General features: G+C 41.2%; 1 protein-coding gene across 1 annotated transcript in view; it reads left to right on the top strand.

The window, feature by feature from the left end:
* The window catches only part of PREP (prolyl endopeptidase), a 114,572-nt gene that overhangs the window by 35,527 nt on the left and 52,556 nt on the right, over positions 1 to 26,489 (top strand). The window contains exon 7 of the mRNA XM_059401124.1: positions 13,901 to 14,006. Within this exon, the coding sequence (XP_059257107.1) occupies positions 13,901 to 14,006 (106 nt within the window). The remainder of the gene's footprint in view (positions 1 to 13,900; positions 14,007 to 26,489) is intronic.

The following is a 26,489-nucleotide window of genomic DNA, read 5'->3' as shown; positions in this document are numbered from 1 at the left end:
GTCTTCCTAACCCCGTGCACTCAGCCTCTCTGGTTAGAAGGAAAGAAGGCTTGTAGAAACAGCAGCGAGGACTGTTGAAAGGATACATCTGTACTGCATAGAAGTAATAAAGTTGTTAAAAAACTTCAGGGACATATGTGGTGAGTCCCAAGGAACTTTATATTGGATCAGAGCCTTAATAGTGAAATATATAGAGCAAGTCTCCAAGAACCAGCAGGCTTAGTAAGTCAAGGCTGGACATGGTCTTCCTTGAAGCTGTGTTCCACCTGCTTGGGTGGTCTTGTTATAACAGGTGTCACCCCTCCAGGTGCCAGGGTCGGTCGCTTCATAACCACACACTGATGCGTGGTATTTTTCAAGTAGTACTTTGGGGATCATCATTTTGAACCCAGTGTTTTGTTAATACCTTCCACACTTCAACAGTGTCTGAATGGAGAGCTAGTGATGGTGTACTGTGACAGAAACTCCGAGATTGTGCCCTCCTCCTGTCGGTGCAGCCTCGGGCACATCCCTTCTCTCCAGTTCTCTTTCCTTCATATCCCCTGGGGCTTTTTTGGCTGAAAGTCTATGGCTAGAGGATTCAGCACAACATCTCACTGACCCTGACTCAGGCTTCCTAGGTGAGAAGGTAGCTGCTGGATGTGAGAGCAGCTTGGGCTTTGTGCGTGTGGTTGGTGGGGCCTTTCGGGGGGACAGTGGCTGGCCAGTGTGTGGATGTGCATGGATTTCTCCGGCGACCCTCCGCACCCCTCCCTTTGGCTGCTGCCGTCCAGGTTCACTGAGGACTTCCCTTTGTATCCTAGACACTGTCTCCTTAGGACTCCTTTTCCTTCACAGAGGTCTCCTCTGCCTTCTTGCACAGAGAGGTCTTCCTGCCTGGAGCAGTCCACCACATAGAACCAGGAAGAAGCTTTAGTTTTGCCATCATTGCCCTTGACAGCATCTGCCCCCAGGATGACTGATACCATGTAGCAGAACCAACAGCTTCTGGACGTTTTTGGGTATTAGAACTGTTACAGAAGATCACATGCTGCTTCCCTCTGCCCAGCTCATATTTGGTGAGCACAAGAGGGACTGGACGGGGAATAGGGACTACTCAACCCCCTGCTTGGGGTTTTTGTTTTGTTTGTTTCCCATGCGAAGACTTTATTCAAGATAGCCTCACAGTAGCACAGCCCAGTTATCCACTATCAAGCGCATGAATGAACTAACTGGTACATCCCTACAGTAGAATACTACGCAGCAGTAGAAAGGAACAGACTGTTGATATATTCAGCAACAGGAATGAATCTCAAAATACTTAACGCTCAATGAAAGCTAGAAGAAAGGAGAACGCAGGAGTACAGAATGTTTGGTTATATTTATAGAACATTCTGGAAAATGCAGACTAGTCTATGAAGGCACAGTACAGATCACTGGTTGCTTGCAGACGGGGGTTGGGGAACAGGAGGAGGGGACGCGAAGGGGCAGGAGGAGACTCGGGAGGATGATCAGATGGGGACTCTGGAATTGACGCTTCACAGGTGAGGCCATTCTGAGCAATGACAGTCTCCAGTTCTCTCCCCTCTGTTACTCCTCGTGGGCTGGTTCTGCAGCGGCCCTGCAGGGAGGAGGAGTTGGAGGAGGCGAACGGGATTCTTGCTGCTCCGGAGCTGTTTGTCGGCGTTTGGTTGCTACTGTCCGCTCGCAGTCATGCCCGGTGTCTTGGGCTCCTTGATGTAGGGAGACATCCTTGCGTAGGGAGAGCCCCTCCATTCTGGGAACCTGTTTGCTGTTCTCTGCGGTGGATAGTAAATGCTCTGGCTCACGCTTGTGTTGCCTCCCAAGGCTGCTGCTCCCAGCACGGTCCCCTCTGTAGCGCCCGTCCATCCTTTTTCTGCAGGGACCTTTCAAGATGGCTGGAGGGAGGCTACCTTCCTGGTGTCTCTTGTTCTGAGGGAAGCAACCTCCATGGTTTGCTCCATCCCAGAAGGGTGTGTGCTGGTCAGCGACACTCTCCTCACCTGCTGGCCGAGAGCCTCCTCCCTCGGGCCCTGCAGCTCCCTCATGGCCCTGGGGTAATGTGAAACCCATCTAGCATTTGGCTTAGAGGGACAGTGGTGTCAATTATTTAATATAGACCAGAAGGTTTTACCTAGAAGGCAGGATTGTGGGAGAATAGAAATTGTCATGTTTTTGAAGATTCTACTGGATTAAAAAAAAATTCCCTTTATTTTAAAGTGATTCTCAGAGCATTTGGGGTGTGTGGGGGGAATAGAAACAGGGAAATCAAGTATTTTGAGGCACTTTTCCCAGCAGAGGGTGCTCTAGAATGAAGATTCTGAAAATGTGTCAAGTACGTTTAGAAAGGATTACGGAGAAAATGCCCAGCGTCTCTGTGACTGTCTAGCTGAGTTCTGTATTGAGAACCGAATTCTGTCATAACTCATTCTTGAAAAGAGGGCTTCTTTTTCACAAAGGTAATCCTAATCTTCATGTTTATCACATATCTCCGTTGTGTGTTCACTTGTGGTCCCTAGACATTCAAGTATGTGTGTATTTGTGCAGAGGTTTGTATATTAGATGTATATGTTAACGTGTGAAATCACTGCCTAGTGCTGGACTCTGTGGACACAGTGAACATTAGTGTGAGGTTCGTGCACGTGAAGACCCTCGAGGCCTGGTGTGCACCCAGCTTTGCCTTCCAGAACATAGGCGGCCTGGGTGTCTCGGTGTCCCTCAGGGAATTCCGCCTCACCTGCCCCTCACTCACTGCACAGCTCGGCTTGAGCAGAGCCCTTGCTCGGCAGCCCTCTTCGTGGTCAGCGCACTTCGCGCATCTCTTCCCCGGGGGCCCAGGAAGCCATAGGCTTGGTGTCCCCTAGGTGTGAGGGCCGTGCGATCCTCGGGAGCACAGATGGGCGCGCTCGGCCCTTTGGAAGCTGTTCTTGTTGTAGTCGGCTCTTCGGTTTATGAACATTTCACAGTACTGCTGACGGGTTTAGGGGCGCATGGCACAATGTCCATCAAGTTCCGTTCGTCTGCCGTTTTAAAGACACTTTGTCCTCCTGACCCGAGCTTTGGGGGCGGAGCCGGCGCGCGCAGCTTGCCTCGCTGGTGAGCCTCCTCTCCTCGCGCAGTGAGAGCCTCGCGCCCCGCCGCGGCTCCCAGACCCCGGTCCCCTGCGCGCGCCGCCGGGGCGGCTGAGCGGCTGTCTTTCTGTCCGTCCCGGGTGGATCCCCAACCGGACTCATCGCTCGTGCCCTCTCTCTCCCCAGAAACCGCGGGGCATGATAACATCCGTTGTGCTGATTAGCGCAGGAACATCCAGCGCTTCGTGGGGACGGGAAGGCCAGAAGCCGCCCCAGACCCGGCTGAGAGTTCAAGCTAGCAGCAGGGACAGCTGGGGGAGAGATGGGTTTCAGGGTAGAGGGTTGGATTTGCAGATCAGTCGCTTCTCACCTCACCCCCTTGGTCAGTGAGGGAGAAAAGAAAACAAACAGTGGATTCTCAAACAACCCAGCTGCTCTGCCCGCAAACAGCAATGGCAGCTCTGTCCGGTCAAGACCTAGTTACTCATCTTAGTTTGAGTGCGGGTTTTTGTTTGTTTGTTTGTTTGTTTGTTTGTTTTACCCCCTAAAATTTTCTGTCAGATCTGTTTCTGGCATACTGAGGAACACCTCATACGGGCTTTGGGTTGGTTTCTGTTCTCCCGCATTGCTGTGGGACCACAGTGTGCTGGGAAAGTGCTCTGACTGAATGACTCCCTGTTGGGATGTTTGTGTTAATCCAGGTCACAGGAGCCTGTGACTGCCCCTGTCCTGGGGTACCTCAGCTCTCCTGTAGTTGTACACATCCATCGTGAGTCGCCTAAGCGAGGCACCGTCATTGTAATGATTAGTTTGACCTTTAAAAGTTGTCCTCAGCTAAGTTCTGGAAACATACTTAATATTAAAGAGATAATGTTAGGATTCACTACTATTGTGAAAGGAATCCAAAAGAGACTATAAAATAAAACATAAAGTTTCCTGCTCTGAGAGGCACATGATTAACTCCCAAAGCTATTAAAATCCATTTTATTTCTTTTGTCAATGTTCCAGACCATTTTAAACCTCACTGCTTTTTAGGATATTTTTAAAATATATATATATATATATACAATTCTTTTGTCCTAATATTTAAAAGGAATACTTTCATCAATTTGAAAAAGTGTGTGTAGATTCAAATTATGGGGGGGAAAAAAACAAACAAACTTCACTTCTTGTTAGATTCTAAGTGGAAATTATATATACCAAAGAATTTCATGTCTGTAGAGGTTTGGTTAACACAAGACCACATGGCGGGAGTTCAGTACCTCTTGCATAAAATAGCTTATAATGTGTTTGGGACACCTGAGTAGCTCTGTTGGTTAAGCCTCTGCCTTTGGCTCAGGTCACGATCCCAGGGTCCTGGGATCCAGCCCTCTGTTGGGTTCCCTGCTCAGCAAGGAGCCGCCTTCTCTCTCTCTCTCTGTCAAATAAATGAAATCTTTTTTTAAAAAAGAAAATATGTTTGATACAAGTCCACATATTATACACACACACACAAATATTAGCTATGTGTCTTTGTTGTTTTGAAAAACACCTTTGTTAGGGGTGCCTGGGTGGCTCAGAGGCTTAACAGTCCCTCAGTTAAGCGTCTGCCTTCGGTTGGAGTAATGATCCCAGGGTTCTGGGATCGAGTCCCCACATCGGGCTCCCTGCTCAGCAGGGAGCGTGCTTCTCCCTCTGCCCTTTACCCCACTGTCTCTCACTCTGTCTCTCCAATAAATAAGTAAAATCTTAAAAAAGAAAAAAAATACCTTGTAGACAAATGATTGGGAGTTTACAACATTTAGTGATCTTTGTTCATTTTCTCTTAACATGAGATGCGTAAAGAAAACTTAGTTGATTCCAGTCATGTAGAAGGCCCAGCTGTTCTTATTGTGTAGTATGGAGACTGAGAATAGCCAAATTCAGTGAATTTAAAAGTTTTATGTGCTAGTAATAATAATAACATAGGTTTATTGTGGTTTTTTGGTTTGTGTTTTTTTAAAGATTTTATTTATTTGTTTGACAGAGATCACAAGTAGGCAGAGAGTCAGGCAGAGAGAGGAGGAAGCAGGCTTCCCACTGAGCAGAGATTGTGATGCAGGGCTTGATCCCAGGACCCTGAGACCATGAACCGAGCTGAAGGCAGAGGGTTTAACCCACTGAGCCACCCAGATGCCCCGTTTAAAATAAACTATAAAGATCCCATTTTCCAGAAAAACTGCTAGTATTGTCTTATTGTATTTCACACTCATTTCTGTAAATTCATTTAAAAAAAAGCATGGGGGCATCTGGGTGGCTCAGTGGGTTAAAGCCTCTGCCTTCGTCAGGTCATGATCTCAGGGATGGAGCCCAGAGTTGGGCTTCTCTGCTCAGTGGGGAGCCTGCTTCCCTTCCTGTCTCTCTGCCTGCCTATCTGCCTACTGTGTCTCTGTCAAATAAATAAATAAAAACTTTAAAAAAACCACAAAGAATAGTTGGTAAAGCTGATACATCTTGTAAATATGGAGCAGCTATGATCCAGACCCAGGTCTGAATGGGTCACTGTCACACCTGGGTGAGGCATTAACTGAAGACATTTGATAAAAACATTACTTGGGACTAGATTCCCCTCAGGTATATTCCAGTTGCTGTTTATCTTTTAAAAATTCTGTGGTGTTATGACTCCTGGATTTGTAGAGGTTATATCCTGAATGTGCTGATTCATGTGAATTTTGTGTTTGTTGAAGCAGCATATGTGAGCCTAACAGAATACAGAACGAAATACATACTCCATTTTACAGCATGAATGATGTCTGTCAAGGGTTTCCTTATATTATTACCTCAGTGTAGCCTAGTGCCACAATACACACAAGTAAAACTTCTTGGTAATTAATGTGGCTTCTTTAATGAAAGTATGAAGTCTGATAATCCCACACCTTATGCCATTTGATAAGTGTCAATGAATGTGACAGCCATTACTGGGTCCCCTCTTCAAAACAGAAGCCAACACTTACAGCAGTTTTCTCCAGTAGCACAAAACACGCCAAGCCGAGAAAGCAAAAGATTAGAGGGGAGCACTTCTTTCCACACTCGTCCAGCCTCCCTTTGGGGGAATTTTCCTCAGTCAGGCCTTGAAAACTGAATAGGTCAGGCTGAGAATTCCCAGCCGACTCATAGTCCTGAGCCACATTCTTTTACGTAAGCACCTTATCAGCAGTCGGGTTGAAATCTCGTTCTGCACATGCTGACTCTGGTTTCATTTCTAGCTGATGCCCTGGGAGAAGTGCATTGTTTGTTGGGCCTGCCCAGGAGGCTGAGTAGTTGTGGGCTTTGCTAGGTTACACACTGCCTGTGTACGAGATGTTGTGATTGCCTTGCATGCTGTTACAGGTCAGGTTCCTTGGCACGCGGACCAGAAGTTGAATGGGCGTGCTTTCAAAGCCTGTGCTGGGGGGCGAGGGCAGAGAGGAAGGAGGTGAGCTGTAATGCAGTCATTAGGACGACCTCGGCCAGTCCTTCAGGGAGCTCTCGAGCTGCATTCACCTTCAGCATTTTCCTGACTGGGGCTTTATGTCCTTGAGTTCATCAGTCATTACATGGGGGAAGAACCCAGAAGGATCTGTGACCTTGGGAGAGGCGGTCCTCTCCAACCTGAGGACAGCCTGAGGACCCCAGCACTGGCTGCTCCCGGCGCGTAGCCGACCGCAGTCTCCCCTGCACGTGCTGCTGTCCATTGGCAGTCTGTGCCCTTGGGAGTGAACATATGCAGCTCCAGTATATGTCAGCACAGTTCTGGGGACCAGATAGCTGTACCACCGTAGCAGTTGTAAGGAGGCAGAATTCAAGCAACTGTTTTGAAAGAAATTCTACTTCCCTTTTAAAATCACGTAAGGACCCTCCCCTGGAGCCTTCTCAGCGCTCACCCTTCCTCCACCTCTGCTCCCTGTTAGCTGCCCTTCTCTGCACCCCCTTCATACTTCGCACTTCTTGCCGTTACTACTCTGTGTGCATGTGTGAGTCCCTCTCTTACTTGCATCTGAGCATGAGCTCCTCCAGACCCTGTCCTGGGTGGCTCAGTGGGTTAAAGCCATTGCCTTCAGCTCAGGTCATGATCCCAGGGTCCTAGAATCTGCTCAGCAGGGAGCCTGCTTCCTCCTCTCTCTCTGCCTGCCTCTCTGCCTGCTTGTGATCTCTGTCTGTCCAATAAATAAATAAATAAAATCTTTAGGGGGGAAAAAAAAAGACCCTGTCCTATTGATCTGTGTGTTTCAGAACCTGGTTCAGCAGTGGCCAACTCCTGGTAAACGCTGGTGGAATAAATGGCCTTAGCTCAGATTCCCTGAATAGTGGCCAACTGTGTTTGATGGCATAAGTTAAATCATGTCCTGTTAAAACCAGCCACTATGGTAACCATAGTTGTCTCCAGCTCCCCCTCCCCACCCCAGAAGCGAGGGAGCCGTGACTGGGATGACTTTTCATTTGTTTTTCTCCACTGAGGTTTGCCTGGTTATGGATAATGAAAAGCTGAATAGTAAAGAATGGTTATTTATGAGTAAATAAAGAATGATAGCTTTAAGGGGCGCCTGGGTGGCTCAGTCATTAAGCGTCTGCCTTTGGCTCAGGTCTTGATCACAGGGTCCTGGGGTGGAGCCCCACATTGGGCTCCCTGCTCGGCGGGGAGCCTGCTTCTCCCTCTCCCTCTGCTTCCACCCTCATGTTCTCTCTCTTGTGTTCTCTCAAATTAATAAATAAAATCTTTTAAAAAAAAGTGATAGCTTTCATCCCTGTTGGTGGTATTTGGAGTAGAGTTACTAGATTTAATATCCACAAATGTAAATATTTGGTTTATAGTAATTCCTAGAAATTTTTTGTTAATTAATACTTAATTACATAAAATGTGATTTTCATGAAATAAGATCATTTGACTTAAGGAAAATTTGTTTAAACAATATAGACTTAAAGTAGAAGAAAGCTGTGAAAAGCAAAGATTTAAGAATTACGTCTTTTATAATTGGTCAGATTAGTATTACTCCCATGTTGCAACAAGTCTGTGCTCTTGAATCAGATTAATTGCTTCCAGAGAACACAGTTATTCTAGTTGATATCATATTATTTAAAGAAAAAACAATAATATTTTGTGAACAGGAATTTATAGTGTTTTGTGAAGGCCTAATGGGGCCCTTGGCTCAGTTTTTTATGTTTTCTTTTTATCTGGATTTCAGAAGAGTCACTTATTTTTTTTAAAGATTTCATTTATTTATTTATTTGTCAGAAGGAGAGCACAAATAGGGGGAACAGCAGGCAGAGGGAGAAGCAGGCTCCCCACTGAATAGGGAGCCCGATTTGGGGCTTTATCCCAGGACCCTGGGATCATGACCTGCATCAGAGGCAGATGCTTAACCGACTGAGCCACCCAGGCGTCCTAGAAAAGTCCCTTTTTTTTTTTTTTCTGTTGAGATGCAAGTGTCCTCTTCGTTAATAGTATTTTTCTTTCCTCCTCCCAGTGATTTCCAAAATTCATTTTTAAAATTGCCTTTAAATAGTCTGAATGTGAAGCTAAGGCTAATAAATATACATTATTACGATTTTAGTGGAAGAAGGTGTATTTCTAACCTATGTATTTGGGGATAGCAGTGACACTTAAAAATGATTTCAAAATCTGAGATTTTGAGCATCTGAAAATTGAGAATTGTTTCCAGTTTAGCAAATTTGCCTGGTGACTATGGACTGTGACTGGGTTGTGATGAAGAGAGCTATAGTGAAAAAGACGGACTGAATTGGCATCCCAACAGTAATGTACCTTGGGGCTTTCTACCTTCGATTAAAAATAAACGGCTACAATACTTAATCCAGCCAGAAATGCTGAGAAAAACTCATTAGATGTGCTCGCAACACCTGTCATCAAAGGTTTGGTGTGTTCTTGCAGTGAGTTTTACTGCCCTGTCTTTCCATCAGCTGGGTCACTGCAACTGAATCAACCATCATTTATGATCGATATATCATAACTTTAATCACTAAGCCATAAAAATTCCATCTTTATTTAAAGGATAAGAAAACAAAACTATGAAGTATTAATGAGGCTACTTTTCATTACATTTGATAAAGTTATGATCATAAGATTGCTTGACAATATTCACAAAGGATCAATTAAATATAAGGTGAAACTAAAATTCTGGACATGAGTTTATTAACTTTGTATATGAAAACCTTAAGGAAAACATAAAAGCTTAGAAATAGGGTATACATAACCACCAAAGCAGTCAAAGAAGGGACAGTGTTCATAAAGAAATTTTTATTAATGCAATACCAACAGGAAAGAAGGGGAGAGCAAAGTGAATAGAATACTTGAAGTTAAAAACGTGGAAGCCAGTATATCGGCAATAACAATTAATGGAAATGGAATATAGATACTTAGGTCAGATTTTTTAAAAACTCAGTCAAGTCTAACGTTATTTGCACGAGACCCACTTAAAATGATGATGGGTAAGTTGGAAATATAGTGAGAATGAGAATGGAGAAAAGGATTAATGGAAATCAGAAATTTATATGAGGTTTTTCCAAAACTGATGATCTCTGGAAAGACTGTGAGGAGCTTGGCAAAAGATGGAAGAGAACGCACTGGAGGCATTCAATGTTATGTGTGGTTTGTGGCAAAGACCCATACAGCGAAATGCGATTCGTGTAGTGATGGGAAACTGCTTCTGAACACAGAAAAATGTCACTAGGAAAGAGCAGCCAAATTAAACGGGATTTTCTAGAATTTTTGGTAAAACTATAACTTACTTGGAATCCCACTGCTGTTTCTCAAGTACAGATTATCTCTGTTCTTTAGAACAGTTTTTTCTGAGAAGGAGATGTTCACCTTACAACATCCTGTGCACTGCCGAGTGTTTAAAAATGCTGGGCATTTTAGACAGGTGTAGGCATTATGATTGATTTATAAATGCAGAAGAATCTGATTGGCTAGCAGCAGGTGGTCTACCAAAATGAACCTGTCGACAGAGAGTGAATGGGTATTTTCATTTGGAGAGCTGGAAATCTGCAAATCCTGCAAATCTAAGCACTTGCTGCTGGTAGGCAGTAAAATCTGAAGTAGTCCATGCTCAGACACTCTCTTCTAGGTGACCTTTAGCTCGGGGCCATCACATTGCCCTGGTGGAAGGAATCAGTGCATGTGGGCTTGATGAGAGCAGTGCAGCAAGTTAGAGTGAATGTTGGACACTTTCACCTCTACATAGAAGAAGCATGACCCAAAGGCTGCAGGTAGTTCATAGACGTTTCGGTGGAACAGAAACAGTAAAAATACCTTACTGGGTAATGAAATGGAAGGAAATATGTCATTGTTACATTTTTTATGAATCATGGGTATTGTCTTTGAAATTAGTTCCATATTAATTATGTCCTTAATTCTTATATCTGTGTATTTCAAGCATGCACAATAATATACTCTTAAAGATATAATTATCTAATAAAAATTAAAAATTAGTTAAAAGAATGAAAACATAATGACAGGAATTTGCCTCTGGCCTTGGCAGTGTAATTGGTCCTAGAGCAGCCCTCCTGCTATCAACAGCAAGAAAACCACTCGAGATCAAGCAGTCCTTTGCAGATGTAGTCAGCAGGCATTGCTGGACCATCATCTGTAAGAGCAGCAAGTCCTGTGACGGCCCCATCTTTCCGCCTTTCTGGAGATATTTTCTGGAATCTGGCACAAGGACGGAGGAACCCACAGAATATTGCGGTCTCCCTGCCTTAGTATCTAATGAATTCAGGAAGACTGAAGCCACTGGAATTTGCAGGCAGGGAACTACCACGAAGAGTCCCAGAATTCTGCCTTGGTCTCCTTTTGTGTCCTTGCTGACCTTTAAGTAGTACATGCATAGCACGAGACTTCGTGATTCAGGCTAACTACTACCAGGGAGCTGTAAGCCAACAACTACCAGAGGGTTAACAAGTCAGAAGCTGCCACTTTCTGACCAAAATGGAAAGACCTTGTGAACACGAGGGTCTTCACCAGCAACCCCAGAAAGGCCCACCTTTGCAGTGGGGCTGTAGATGTTCCCCACCAAAGCTTGAAAACAAGCTGATCAATGGATCAGCTGATCCATTGGATCAAGCTGATCTACTAACAAATTAAGTGCCTCAAAACTTTTTAAAGGAAGACAAAACAAACAAGTCAGAAAATCTAGACAACATTCAAAATGTGTAGAATCCTATTTTTAAAAGTTGCAAGATGTATAAAGCAGCAGAAAAATGTGACTTATAGCCACGAAAAATAGTAGCCAGTGAAACAGACTCAGAAATGACAGGTAGTAGAACTAGCAGACAGGGACTTTTTTAAAGCTATTATAAAATAATTTTTAAAGGATTTGAGAAAATGTTAATATAATGAACAAAGAAATAATATAAAAATGAGCTAAACATTTTTCTAGATGTGAAAATAAGCCATCCAAAATGAAAAAGTCTCTGCGTGGGTTTAATAGCAATTTAGATACTACAAAAATATCAGTGCATTTGGAAACAGGACAATTGAAAATAAACCAAAAAGAGACAGAACAAAACCAAAAATGAACACAGCCTCATCTGTGGAACAATGCTAAGTGATCTAACATTGCGTATTTGCAGTCCTACAGTAGGGGTGAGGGGGAATGTGAAAATACATAGGAGGGGGAAAAGGTCAAAAGTGTTATGTATTTGAGAAAATAGACAAAGCCATGGTTCCAAAATGCTCGACAAATCTCAAGCAGGGTCCTACCGCAAAGCCCATTAATTAATTTGTATAAAACCTAAGATGATGATAAAAAAATCTTAAAAGCAGCAAGCACATAGTGAGGAAACATGGTGAGAAAACAGTTGGAAATGACTTCTCACCTGAAACAATGCAAGATAGGAGACAATGGAAAGAAAGCATTTTCCTTTTCGACTGCCATATTTAAAAGTACAGTTCTTCCCCTCCCCAGGCCCCACATCCTGCCCCTCCCTTACCTACACCTGTTCATGTTCTCCATGGCATTCATCATTTTATAATATGCTACATAATTCCATATGTGTCTCCTCCATTAGAACATTTTTTTCCTGATCTGTTCACTAATGTATCTTTAAATGTCTTGCACATAATGGCTGCTTAGCAAATATTTATGGAAGGAACATATAAAAGAGTAACACTTGTTGGTAAGTGTGTGAGGCTTCTGAAGACAAACAGAACCAACAGGTTATGTGTATGTATATATAGAGAGATTTATTTTTGAAGAGTTGGCTAGGGGCGCCGGGGTGGCTCAGTGGGTTAAAGCCTCTGCCTTCGGCTCAGGTCGTGATCCCAGGGTCCTTGGATTGAGCCCTGCATCAGGCTCTCTGCTCGGCGGGGAGCCTGCTTCCTCCTCTCTCTCTCTGCCTGCCTCTCTGCCTACTTGTGATCTCTGTCTGTCAAATAAATAAATAAAACCTTTAAAAATAAATAAATAAATAGAGCTGGCTAACATAATCGTGAAGGCTTTACAAGTCCAAAGTCTTAAAGGTCTTAAAGGTACATCGGCAGGCTGGAAATCCAGAGTTTCAGTTTTGAGTCTAAGGGTGGTCTGCTGGCAGAACTCCTCCTTGCCTGGGATGGTCACTGTTTTTCTGTTAACGCTCTGGGCTGGTTGTATGAGGCGTACTCACATTATGGAGGGTAATCACCTTTAAGAATCCACCAATTTAAATGTCAGTGTCATCCAAAAAACATCTTCACAGAAACATCTAGAATAATGTTTGACCAAATATCTGGGTACTGCGGTCTAGCCAAGTTGCTAGGTAAAGTTAGCCATTGTAGTAGGATGTGGAAAAACAGGAACTGTCATTCACTGTGACACGTCAGATGTAACTTGGTATGACTATTTCGGAAAATAATTTGGCACCACCTCACAAGGTTGAATATGTGCATATCCTGCCACTGAAAAATTTCATTTCTCTTTATAGACCTGGAAATACAGATAAGGCCGCAGATTAACATGTTCAGAATTTTTGTGACGTGTTACTTGTAATAGGAAGAAAATAAAAATAAAACATTTATTCGTGGGAAAAAGGATCAATTAATTTTGGTATATTTTTAGATCTGAATACTGCATAGCAATTAAAAAATGAAATTAAATATACGTATGTTGACATGGATTGATTTTTTAAATTACATTGAATTAAAAAAGGTTAATTCCAAAATGATATGTGTGTGCATTTATATAGAGTTTGAAACCACTTCTATTTCATTTTGGAAACTCAAAATTATAATATATTGTTTGTCATATTAGTCTACCAAGATTGTTTTTGCTACCTGAGATTCTCCTGTTTAATACTACCAAGGAAATCCACAGAAGCACAGGCTTTTGGTCTTTTACATCGTGTTGTAGAGGCAACTAAAGATACCCAAGGATCTGCTCAGTAGAAACCGCATCACATCACCAAGTTGCACCACCGATGAACTTTATTGTGTCCTGCCTGTTTTGCTAATTCTTACTCATTTACAAAAGTATTAAAATATGTGACCCATGATGAAATTTCAGGGTCAGGGATATTGATATTTAGAATGGCAGATTGCATGTATTCTCAGTTAAAGCCTAGACTATAAATTTAAATAAAAATCATATTGAGTCACGACATGCAGTTATATCTGTTGATATTTTCCATTTAAGTATTTCACTATGCTTTTTTTTTTTCAAATTGTGATGCAAAAGAAAAATAAATTAAAATTGATGTTTATCTTTTTTCTGACTTTCTTTGCCAGTCATAAATTTGGGGTAACCATATGACATTTGAGGTTAACCTTTATTTTTTAGTTAACAGTGGTTTCACAAAAGAGATTTTCTAATCAGCCCCCTGCCCTGTTTTTATTTCCTTCCTAGTTGTCTGACGATGGTCGCTATGTCTTATTATCAATAAGGGAGGGATGTGATCCAGTAAACCGACTCTGGTACTGTGACCTACAGCAGGAATCCAATGGCATCAGTGGTAAGTTATCTTTCAAACAGGCAATAGTCCAGAAAGCTCCATTAAGAAGCAATTATTTTGATCTTTTAATTGATTTCCCAAGAAACCGCCTTCCATTCAGCCGTATGAACCCTCAGTTCATATTTTTTCTTTCAGTATTGTTGCATAAAATGAGGAAAAATTGAATGAAGCTCTTTGTTGGCTTTAGCATTTTCTCCATAAATTGAGGTTAACCATATACTTTGCATATGAATGTGGACGTGTCTGTTGATTATTGCAGATGAAGATTATTGCAGTTAAAGAGAATCTAGCTCTTTGGTCTGCAAAGCACTGTAATTGTCTAGATGTAATGGTGCAAAGTGTCACAGGCAAAAGGAAGAGACCCGTGAGAATTAGTCAGGTTAACAGGTAATTATAAGATGGTTTCCTAGCACTGAGCCACATGCACAGTAACAGCCTGATTTTGCTTTCTGGGAGCCTTATACATCATGAGAGTAAGCATAGGACCAGCCAGCTACAGATTGTGGCGGTGGCTCATTTTAAATGTTGCTCTCTTTGAGCCTCTAGGTCATAGCAGCAGCATTATCGAGTGCTAAAGCTTTCCAGCTGCACAATTTACTGTGCTAAGAATACCCAGACCCCAAAACTGCACAGATAGGCTGGCACTCGGATAAGGACAGGAAACTAATTACACTGTTCTGGTTAAAATAAATATATTTTAGAGAATGTGATGCAGATTTTCAAACTATATAATTTGAGTGCATTTTAAATTATTAAATTACTTCACTGTGTTACATTATGATAAGAAAATATACATTTTTTTTTTGATCGGGCATTGCTTCATTTTTAAACTTCTCCCAACATTCTTAGATACTGTAGAGCGCCATTCCCAGATGCAGAAGGATGAAGTCAGCAGATTGATTCAGGTGTGACATATATATCCATTTAATAAAGATACTTGTAGGGTTTTTTCTGTTAAAAAAAAAAAAAAAGATACACCCATTTTGATTTCAAAAGGAAGTTGCAAGAACCACACCAGTTGTCACGTTCTTTGACAGGAGCAAAACCAGCACCTAAGAATTGTTCGCTTGAGTTTCCAGTCTAGTCGACATGGAACTGAACCTCTGAAGAATGGGATCTGGAAAAAACAGGGACAGCTGTTACTCTGCTGTTACCCACACAGTATTCCTTTGTGAGTCTGAGATAGTGGAAAGAACTTCACTTTTCTCCACTTTATTATAAATTCCAGTTCCATCATTCTTCCTCTAGAGAGCGCCAGTTTCATTTTCTTTTTATTACTTTCTCATTATATATTTAAATTATTAGCTAGACTTGTTATTAAATGATGCAAGTTAACAAATCAAAAAACACAAATTGCTTAATTTCCTTTAAGTACAAGGAGGAGAATTTCTTCCATAGACCAGTATACTGAACTCGTATTGCTGTGTCCGCTTTAATAATAGTAATAACTGAGTGAAACTTACAGAAGAGCTGGCAGAACTCAAGGAAAGTCTGTTGTCTTCCAGACCTCTTGGTCTTTATCTTTTTTTTTTTTTTTTTAACTTTGCATACTTTTTATCCCCCAATTTATCATTGCCATATTATGGAGGAATTAGAGAAGAGGGTATGATCCCTAGAGACTGAGATTCTGGAAGGAAGATGGCAGAGAGGTACACCAGGCCATCACAAATAAAATGCTAGACACTGTAGCCCTGAAAGAACAGGAAGGAGAAAGAAGGGAAGCGTCTAAGGAACCGTAAATGGCAATAATGCACGCAGCTGGGAAGCTCCTGTTCACAAAACAAGCCAGCTCCTGGCCGGCCTTCCCAGTTGGATCTTCCTTGAGTTTCCTTGACTTCCTTGACTGTTGTCTCTGCTTCTTAGGTGGCTGTTTTGCAGTCTAGGTGAAGAGCCCAGTGCTCTTACTTTAGCGATTGCCATTTTCCAATTGTTCTCTCTTTTTTTTTAAATCATCCAGAGGAATTTTAAGGTTATTTTGTCATGATCTGAACAGAAGTCCAGCCATATGTTGGACTAGGGCTGTGTGTAAACCTGTAAATTTATTTGGTATTTGATCTCTTAGTGGAACCACTTTTTTTTTTTACTTTTTTAACTTTTACATAAGCTCTATACCCAGCATAGGGCTTTGAACTCACAATCCTAGATCAGGAGTCTCATGCTCTACTGACTGAGCCAGCCAGGTGCCCCATAACCATATACTACTTGTTAGAGTTACTCCTAGGTATATGTAGTTATTGATGGCTTGTGAAGGTATCTATCAAGGTTTACCCAAAGAAGCAGAACCAGTAGGAGACATACATTAAGAGATGTTTTGTAAGAAACGGGCCTATGTGATTTGAGGGCTGGCTAGCTAAGTCTGAAATCAGTAGGGCAGGCCACCAGGAAAAACAGTCTGAAATTCTCAGGCACAGGCTGAAGCTGCTGTCCACAGGCGGTATTTCTTCTTTCTCAGAGAAACCTCACTTCCCGGAGAAGGCATTTCAACTGATTCAATCAGCCCTGCCTAGATTATCTAGGATAATCTCCTTTACCTAAAGTCAACTGATTATGGTCTTTAATCACACCTACAAAACACCTTGGCAGTAACACTTGGGGTCAGTATTTGATTGATTAACTCCAGACATGTCAAAAAGACCATCCAACTGAGCTCATGGAAAACCACAGGGAGAGCAAACAAGTCTGACCATACGAACCTGATTTCATTTTTTAATAAGGTGACTAAACTGACCAGTATTTGGAATTCATTGAGGCGCTTAAAAAAGTACGTGATATCCTATAGATTTGGAAGCGAATAATAAGATAGGTGGATTGGAAGCTGTTGATTCATACACTGATATGCATACTGAAGGCACTAGGGAGTGTTGGCCCATGACAGCTGCTAATGTCGCGGTCTGGCTCAGCTTGCCATCTCTTTTTCATCATTGCTTCACTAGCATCAACTCTGTGGATGACGTAAACCTCAGAGTAGTTACTCCTTTGAATGGCAGTCCTAGGATTCTGAAAGCTCTCGACAGTCACAATGATCGGCCAGTACTAATCAAGATGAAATGGGGATCCATTTCCGCGCTCGGGTTTAAGTCAGTTGCATACAACAATATTTTTTTTAATTTTTATTTTTTTTATTAACATACAATGTATTATTAGCCCCAGGGGTACAGGTCTGTGAATCGTTAGGCTTACACAGTACACAGCATTCACCACAGCACATACCCTCCCCAATATCCATAACCCAGCCACCTTCTCCCTACCTCCCTCCCCCGGCAACCCTCAGTTTGTTTTGTGAGATTAAGAGTCTGTTGTGGTTTGGCTCCCTCCTGATCCCACCTTGTTTGATTTATTCTTTTCATACCACCCAAACTCCTTACCTTGCCTCTCAATTCCTCGTATCAGGGAGATCATATGATAATTGTCTTTCTCTGATTGACTTATTTTGCTAACCATAGTACCCTCTAGTTCCATCCATGTCGTCACAAATGGCAAAATTTCATTTCTTTTGATGGCTGCATAGTATCCATTTGCATATGACAATATTAAAGAGAGTTTGTTCGTTTGTTTGAATTGACAGCTGGTTCATTAGGAGTAGATAATATGATTATTGCTGTTTTAAAGAGACAAGTACTATGAGTTGAACTGTTGAAGACATTAAGAATAGTTAGTTTATGGGGCACCTGGGTGGCTCAGTGGGTTAAAGCCTCTGCCTTCAGCTCAGGTCATGATCCCAGGGTCCTGGGATCGAGCCCCGCATCGGGCTCTCTGCTCAGTGGGGAGCCTGCTTCCTCCTCTCTCTCTCTGCCTACTTGTGATCTCTCTCTGTCAAATAAATAAATAAAATTATAAAAAAAAAAAAAAAGAATAGTTAGTTTATAACAGGAGAGACCTAGCAGATCAAGATAGTGATCATTAAAAATTTTTTAAATAAGCCCTACTGACCAGGGTTGAATGTATTGCAACAATAACCAGAACACTTTCAAGTCTGATGTGAATTTTAGTCTCAGCTCCAAGACTAACTAACTGGTGAGCCTGGAGTTGGAATGTTTTCTCTCACTATTTCCATGACTACTGATGGGGAAGGAATACCTACATCAGGAGGAATTGTGAGGCATAATGAAGAGGTATGGAATACAGCTTAGCAGGGTTCCTGGCACATAGTAGGTTCTAGGAATTCCTCCCTTCTTTTTTCCATTGTTTATTGACTGAAAGAGAAATATTTGGAATGAGCACACTTTGATTTGGGAAACCACGGGAAAATAGATTGAGGAAGTCCTAGAATAAATAGTTAACCTTCTGTATCAAAGCTGCTCTAAACACAGATCTTAGTATTGACTTGTTTCCTGCAAAATCAGATTCATAATAAAAAAGAAATGTCCTTTCATTAACAAAAACATAAATAGGTGTGTCTGTAAGTGCAAGACTGTGTGGGGAGATGTCTAATTTTTGATAATTGATAATTGAAATTTGATAATTGAAATTTCAGGGGTTTATATGCCAGAGATCTTTTTCTTGCTATTTCCTTACCTGATGCATGTTTGTAATATTTTTTAAACGAGGGGAATAATAACTAACATTTAACTGAAATGCTAAATGTGCTAGTTAACTATCCGATGAGTTGAACTTGAATAGCCGGTGACCAAAAACTAAATCTGATACGAAATCTTTCATTTTATATTGCTGAAATTTAACCTAAAGCCTTCTGCTATGATTTTAATCTTTCTTGCCTTAAAGGCAGGGAAAATGATCAGCATTTTCATGCAAATTAATTCTTCATTTATTAGGGCATCGCTGAATTGCTTGTCAGGAAAACTAAATAACTTTACTTTGGTAGCACTTTTTAACTTTTCTGTCAACTTTGCCTCCCAAGAAAACCTTCTTTCCCTGTGCATTTTGAAATAAGAATCACAAAAAGCACAAAAAAGTGGCTGATGTCTGTACAATATCATAGAAAAAACAGGACACAGAGAAAACAAAACTACAAAAATACAGGATGGGAAAAAAAAAATCCTAGAGCCTTGAGAGTTAAAGGAGTTCCCTGTGAAACTGGATTCCTTTGCCATTTACATTTGTCTTGTAAATTCCAATTTTTCTTCTCCAATCTGCTGAACATTTGCCACTCTGTTAGCCGGATCTTTCCTCAGAGAACCTCCTTTCCACCACTTACATCTGCAGTATTTTCACTTAAGAATGATATCTGTTACAAACTGAGGGCCGTAGCTTTTCCCTAGAACTGCAAATCAGGGTGGTTGGCTGCTCCTTTCCTGATCTTTACGTCCAGGTAAGTCCTCTGACTCACCTCATTCACCACTATGTAGAAACAGCACTAGGCATATATATGATTTCCTAGGTGTTCAAAACCGCCAAGTAGGTGCCCTCCAAAGAACATCACACCCCCAGGGTGCCGGCTGCCGGAGACATGTTCTGAGTTGCTCTCTCTCTACTTTCTTTGGGGAAGGAGAGATTTTTGTCTTAGCCGTGAGCACACTTTCTCATGCCGTCAGTTGACGCCTTTCCTTCTCCAGTTGACTGTTTTCTTTTGCCAAATTCTGATTTCTTTTTCTCTCCATACAAAAATAAAACAAAACCAGTAAGAACACTTTGAGTATTTGTGAGCTGCATGAGATCAGGGACCTTGTCTGTCTTGCTCTCTGGATTGCCCAGCCCCTAGAGCAGTGCCTGACAGATAACAAGGACTCGGTCCTTGACCAGACTTTACTTAGTCTTCCCTAAGTCCTCTTCCTAGCTAGGCCTCAACCTTGGTTCCTTGGCCTCCTCCTCCCTCATTGGACCAACATAGCTTAGTTGTGACAAGAATCTCACTACATCAATTTAGAGAGAATCCCCTACCGTCCATATCTGATCACCCTTGATATCTGGTAAAATTCCTCACTCCCCCCCCACCCACTGTCCTCCACATGCTGATGACTTTGACCTGCTGTCACCAAGAATATTCTTGGGCCAGTTTCACAAGAACCCCTCTACTCTATGTGTCTTCTCAGTGACTACCCCTCTGTCCGTTCTGCTTATTGGCTATAAATTCCCAGCTATCTTTTTTGTATTTGGAGTTAAGTCTGATCTCTCTCTCATATTGTGATAGTCTTGATTATCTCAACAGTCCTAAGTACAGTCTTCTTTACCATTTTAACAAGTGTAAGATAATTTTTTTTTCTTTAACATAGACTCATAGAAGGTGGGTTCCAGCTTGTCTTGAATATCATTGGCCCTTTGTGGCTCCTGGTGCTCAGAGGGCCCTGCTTTATAAGCCAACTTCCATCAATAACTGTTAAATTTTCTTGGAAGCATTTTGAATCTTCACTTTTCTGGCCACCTAAATTTTTTTTAGTTGAATTTTTATCCTTTGTTAAACTGAGAATGGTGAATAGGTACAGACCATGTTTCTCCAGTCCTGTATATTGTACAAGCAGGAGATTTTTGCTTCTCTTTGTCTGTTCCTTGTTTAAGACCAAAAATGAGGAAACCACTTAGGACCCCAGGCTGGCATGATAATTTAATCATTCTGCAGTAGAAAAGACAGCTGAGTCTTGACTCCTGTGATTCTTAATGTGATTGATGCCAGTAGATTAGTTGAAATTAATCATTCTGAACCTTGGAAGAAAATGATCCATGTCTAGATTTTCTTAGTTATATTTTCTCTACTTTTCTTAATAGTTTTTTGAATTATATATGTATTTTGTTTCCTAAGTTTATTATCCTATTTTGAATATGCAATTGGCCCTTGAACAGCCCTAATTTGACCTTTGCACATCCATGTTTACACGGATTTTTCCTTTTCTTGATAATAAATACAGTATTAAACTGTAAAGGTATTTTCTCTTAAGATTTTTTAGTGGTCACTTCCCTGTAGCTTACGTTATTGTAAGGATACTGTATATAATACACATAACATACAAAATATATGCTAATTGACTCGTGGTGTTGTCAGGAAAGCTTCCAGTCGACAGTGGTCCAGTAGTAAAGTTTTGAGGGAGGTAAAAGTATACGTGGATTTTTGACTCTGCCCGGGATGGTGTTCCTAACCCTTGCACTGTTCAACGGTCAATAGTATGTAAAGTTACTTCATATCAACTAAATTGGGAATGAATTTTCACATATTTTCTCTATTACTGTTAAATATCAGGACTTAGATCTGTTCTTTTTTCATATATTGGGACTTCAAAAAATTTCATTAAAATTTAATTTATACCATGAAAATATAAGCGATGGTTTTCAACATTCTCTTATATAAATTTATCTTAGTGTTCAATATAGTTAATGTACATTTCTGAATAGTTTTATTGGAAGAGTATGAGACTACGACTTTAAATTCGATTGCTTCTGTTGTCTTCACACTGTCAACAGATACATATGTTTCAGTCTGAAATGCAGGATTGTATAAATGTTACCTGTTTAGTTATGAAGCAGACACATAGCAGCACCCCACTCTGTGCAGTTCTTCCTCCCCTGGTGTGCGCCCCGCCTGCTGGGCCCAATTTCAGGGCGCATCGGTGCTGTGACCTGGCACACAGGCCCAGGCGCAGAGGTAGGACAGCTCTGGAGTTGAAAACACTCAGGTCCCTCTCACTCCCCTCTGGGTTTTTGGTTGTTGTTGTTCCCTCTCTTTTTGGTTCTTTCAATTTTTCTGTGAAAGGTCAGAGACTTTATTTCATCTTTTATAGGGTGACCAACAAAAGAGACTCTGACCATTTGGCCCAGTTTTGAATGAATTTAAACTTGTATGAGAGGTTTTTAAGTAGAATCTTTAGGAAGCAATTATTAGGTGAAAAGATCTATCAGAGCCTGAAATCCTTGTTAGTGACATAACGTACTCCTGGCACGAATGTCACCGTCCTCCAGGCAGGCCCAAAGTGGTCTTTGCTCCCAATTGCAGCATTAACGAAGCCTTCGGCAAAAAAGACAGGTGGTGCGGACATCATTGATCATCAAAAGAAATACCACCTCACCCTTACTAAATCCAGACTTTCACCACCCTGTCTGCTTTTTCCTTTTTTGCTGAAAGTTTGAGCCTTCTAGGCTGATGAAGTTTCCAGCACTCAGCATGTTGTTTTAGTACTTCCATGTCATTAAATAAGAAAATTGGCTTTCTTCTGAATAAGAAATGCATCTACACTCCAGATTATATGTAAAAAAATAAAAGGAGCTCAGTATTCATCAGACACCTAAATGGCTCCTTTGGCCATCTCTGGCTAACGCAGGGCACACCTCTTGTTTCTAGGTAGCCGGGACCATAGTGACTCCACGGGTCATACCTTGTGGGGCTGAGGTGGAGTGGAAAGGGGGAGATAAACATTTGAGAAACTTGAAATGAAAGAGTTGTCCAAAGTGTAGCAAGCTCAGCTGAGTGTGAAGAGCCGGACGAACAGGGGAGGGGGACCTCTCTGGGAGACAGGGAGTCATGAGAAAAGAGTGCATTTCAGAGCGGGAATGCAAGAAGGGCAAAAAGAATTGGAACATCAAAAGATAACATAAAATAAGACGTGGATTTTGAAGTAAAATAAGTAGTAGTGATAAAATTAGTATTTTCACTAATTTTAAAAAATGAGTGATTTTAAGGGCTTTTTCTAGGAAAATAGCTGTGTGTTGTGACAGATGGAAATCAGATTTTAAAGTTCACTATTAGCAAATCAGGCTGTTCAGAAGCCACATTTAGCTTATTTTTGTCATTTGAAGAATGCTGGGATTATTTGGAATAGTAGTAAGTATTGACTATTTAACATTTTCTGTGTGCCAAATTCTGAGCAAAGAGTGTGGAGAATTCATGTAGCCTTCTCAACAACCTCTGAGGAGCACATGTTATCCCCAGGAGCCTGGGATGTGAGGCCAGTTCACTTTCCTGAGATAAAGATTCAGACTCAGGTCAGCTGATACACCCAAACCCATGTTCTAACCATCACTATGAGGCAGGGGAGGTGGAAAGAAGTTGGCAGGCCAGGAACAGCCACCTCCCCCGCCCCCCTTTGGTTTTAGAGCAAGTCCACACTTTCCATTTGTTTATGTTGTTACATAGTGTTTCATAAAGTATAAAAGCACTTTATAGCTCCTGTTACTAGAGAGCTTATGAAAATTTTCTATGAAACATAGTTAATACCATGCATTTTCAAAGAAAGCAATAAAAGTAATGACTTTGCTCTAGGGAAAGCACAAGATGAATTATTTTAAGCTAATCTTCACTCAGTAAACAAATCATTCTCCCACCAAGAATCAGGTCTATAAAAAGTAATTTTAACTTTAATGTGAAGAAGTTTGGGAATTGGATTCTTTTGGCTTCAGAGCGAATAATGTCACTTACAGAGAAAAGAATCTAAGAAAAGGTTGGCAAAAAACCGAGATGTTTGGGAGTTAAGCCATGTCTCTTTTTTAAAAGTAATTTTTCTGTGTTCCATTTAAATCAATAGAGTTCTGGCTTGTGAATAGCAAAACTGAGTGAGCCCCATTGTTCAACTGAAATACCATTTCTCTTGAATTATTTCGTGCCAGAGCCCTGAGGAGCAAGGAGCTCAGGAGAGCAGAAGGATTTTTGAGCTCCATTTTAAATGTGCTGCCCCATGAGGGCCAGTACTCTGAACCACCTTTGTATAAGTCCAGCCACATAACTCCAATTTGAATGAATTTATGACTTGTAGTATTTATTAATGACTGAGGTTAATACTCCAGAATTTGATGGTAGATAACAACTGTACACTGTTATTTCAGTGTTCACTGGAGCCTTGATTATTTGAAACAAATGTGCCACATCTTCAGGCTCCCCTGATTATATAGAGATAGTGACAGTCAAATGTCTACCGTGCCTTTGGTAGATGTTTCAGTGACTTTTTGTGTTGGGGGTGGGGTGGCTAGGGTCATAATAAATATCACTACAATGGCAGCAAGACCTTTTCAGGTAGAAACCGTAAGATGGTTACTTTGAGAAATAAAGGTTGCACATCAGGAAATGTTTTATTGTCAGGGGAACATTTAAGGAATCTGACATTTTCCTGAGCCAAAACTCTTGTGTCTACAAATGTCATAGTCCAGAAAATTGTGATTCATCACTCTTATTATAAACAAACATACTTTTCTGATTGTCTGCAATTTTTACATTACCCACTAAGTTTTTAGTTATTTACTTACTCTTCTAAGGAATATTTTTTGTCCCCCCCCCTTTATTTATTTATTTTTTTAAGATTTTATTTATTTATTTTTTTGTCAGAGAGCGAGAGAGCGAGCGAGAGCGCAAGCGCACAGGCAGACAGAGTGGTAGAGGGAGAAGCGGGCTCCCTACGGAACAAGGAGCCCGATGTGGGACTCGATCCCAGAACCCTAGGATCACAACCTGAGCCGAAGGCAGCTGCTCAACGAACTGAGCCACCCAGGCGTCCCTTTCCCCCCCTTTTAAAGCATTGTTTTCTGTAAATTAAAAAATGAAGTTACCTTTGGTTACCTCCTTTTGAGATTAGCAGTTTGTCACTAAAAAAAATTATAATTTGAATGCACAGCTTAATCTTTATAAAAATTAATTGTCTTTGAAGGAGTTTAGCAGATTATATATTCTGAGTAACCTCCCAGTTGAAATAACTGAAATGCTGTAAGAAGTTTATAAAGTATCTTTCTAAATATATTGTTAAATTAGTACACAGAACAAGAGAAACCATAGAGACCAAAGGCAAAATGAAAGCAGGAATCCTGGATTGTTCTGGGTTGTTCCTCCTGGGGTTTGGGGGTTGATTTCCCATCCGATGGCCACCTAGAGCAATGGGATGGTGGATAAAGCCTCTGGTTCTCCATGTTGGAAAGTCCAATAAGGGATACTGTCGATGTAATGGTGATTAAGAAATAAACCTAGGAGTGGGGAAATGGGGAGTGAGAAGAGGAGGAAAACCTGCTTGCCTTTACCTTCGTACTAGTGAGGGAGAGGTAGTAGCAGGGTGTGAATTCTCCTAAAACATGAGAAAGACTGACGTGGGTACAGTTGTCTGGATTGCCCCTCTGAGGTCCAAAAGTCCTCATGCCAATAATTTAACTTAAAAGGTTCCCAGGTTCATTGCCTCCCAACATGCAAATGGAATCCAAATGGAAGTCTTCTCTGAAGGAGTGCCACTTTAACCAGGCCTCCACGAATTGCCACAGATAATGTTTCAAGGGAAATCATTTCACAGTCAAAAATCTCAAATTAAAGAAAAAAGTCACAGGGGCACCTGGGTGGCTCAGTGGATTAAGCCTCTGCCTTTGCCTCAGGTCATGGTCTCAGGGTCCTGGGATTGAACCCCACATCAGGCTCTCTGCTCAGCAGAGAGCCTGCTCCCCCACCCCCTGCCTGCCTCTCTGCCTACTCATGATCTCTCTCTCTGTCAAATAAATAAATAAAACCTTTTTTTTTTTTTTTTTTTTTTAAAGTCACAAATCAGACAAAATCACCAGCATGAGCAATAGAACAACCAGAAGAAGCAGAGTGGACTTATCCCATTCCTAATGTAAAATAAGTACATTAAATATACTTTTAAAAATAAATAATGTAATAAATAAATAAATAAAATAAATAAATAATGTGATTCTGCTTTTACAAAAATAAACAAGAAGCTTGGAAGTATGAGCAGGAAATGACATATCATAAAGAATGACCAGACGGGAAGAAGACTAATGGAATTTCTGCAAATAAGAAATGTAGTTATTAACATTAAAAAATTCAGTTATTAGGTTGAGGAAATTAGACACAGCTGAAGAGAAAATTAATGAATTAGAATATGAATGTAAGGAAATTACCTGGAATGTAGCCCACCAAGAAGGAAAGCATGAGTGGTGAAGAGACCTGGAAAAGAAAATCTTTTCAGAAATGATAACATAATTGGGATCATTTTGCAGAGGACAACCGGCCCAAAATGTTACCATGAAAATCACATAGCTGTTTAAATATCAAAGTAGACTTTAAAGTGAAAAGCATTGCTAAAGGGACTCCTGGGTGGCTTAGTGGGTTAATCTTCTGCCTTCAGCTCAGGTTGTAATTTCAGGGTCCTAGGATCAAGTTCTGTGTTGGGCTCTCTGCTCGACAGGGGGCCTGCTTCCCCCCTCTCTTTAGAATGATGTTGTCAAATTCCCTAAAATTCTCAATTGAATTTTGATTGGAATTATGTTAAAGTTATAGATTTCCTTTGGGATTATTTGCACCTTTGAAATACTGAGTCTTCCCATCTAGAAATAATAGTATGTGTTTCCAATTATTCAGGGTATTTTTGTTGTTGCTTTTAGGATGCCTTAGGGAAGTTTTAGAGCCTTCTTCATATAGATTCCACATTTCATGTTAAGTGCATTCTTTTTTTTTTTTTTTTTTTTTTTAGATTTTATTTATTTATTTGAAAGAGAATGAGAGAGCATGACAGGGGGAGGGTGAGAGGGAGAAGCAGACTCCCTGCTGAGCAGGGAGCCCAATGTGGGACTAGGTCCTGGGACTCCAAAATCATAACCTGAGCCGAAGGCAGTCACTTAACCAACTGAGCCACC

Source organism: Mustela nigripes, chromosome 5 (assembly GCF_022355385.1).
Source record: "Mustela nigripes isolate SB6536 chromosome 5, MUSNIG.SB6536, whole genome shotgun sequence".
Classification (NCBI taxonomy): domain Eukaryota; kingdom Metazoa; phylum Chordata; class Mammalia; order Carnivora; family Mustelidae; genus Mustela; species Mustela nigripes.
The sequence above is the reverse complement of the archived record's forward strand: the minus strand, read 5'-3'. Positions and strand labels throughout refer to the sequence as shown.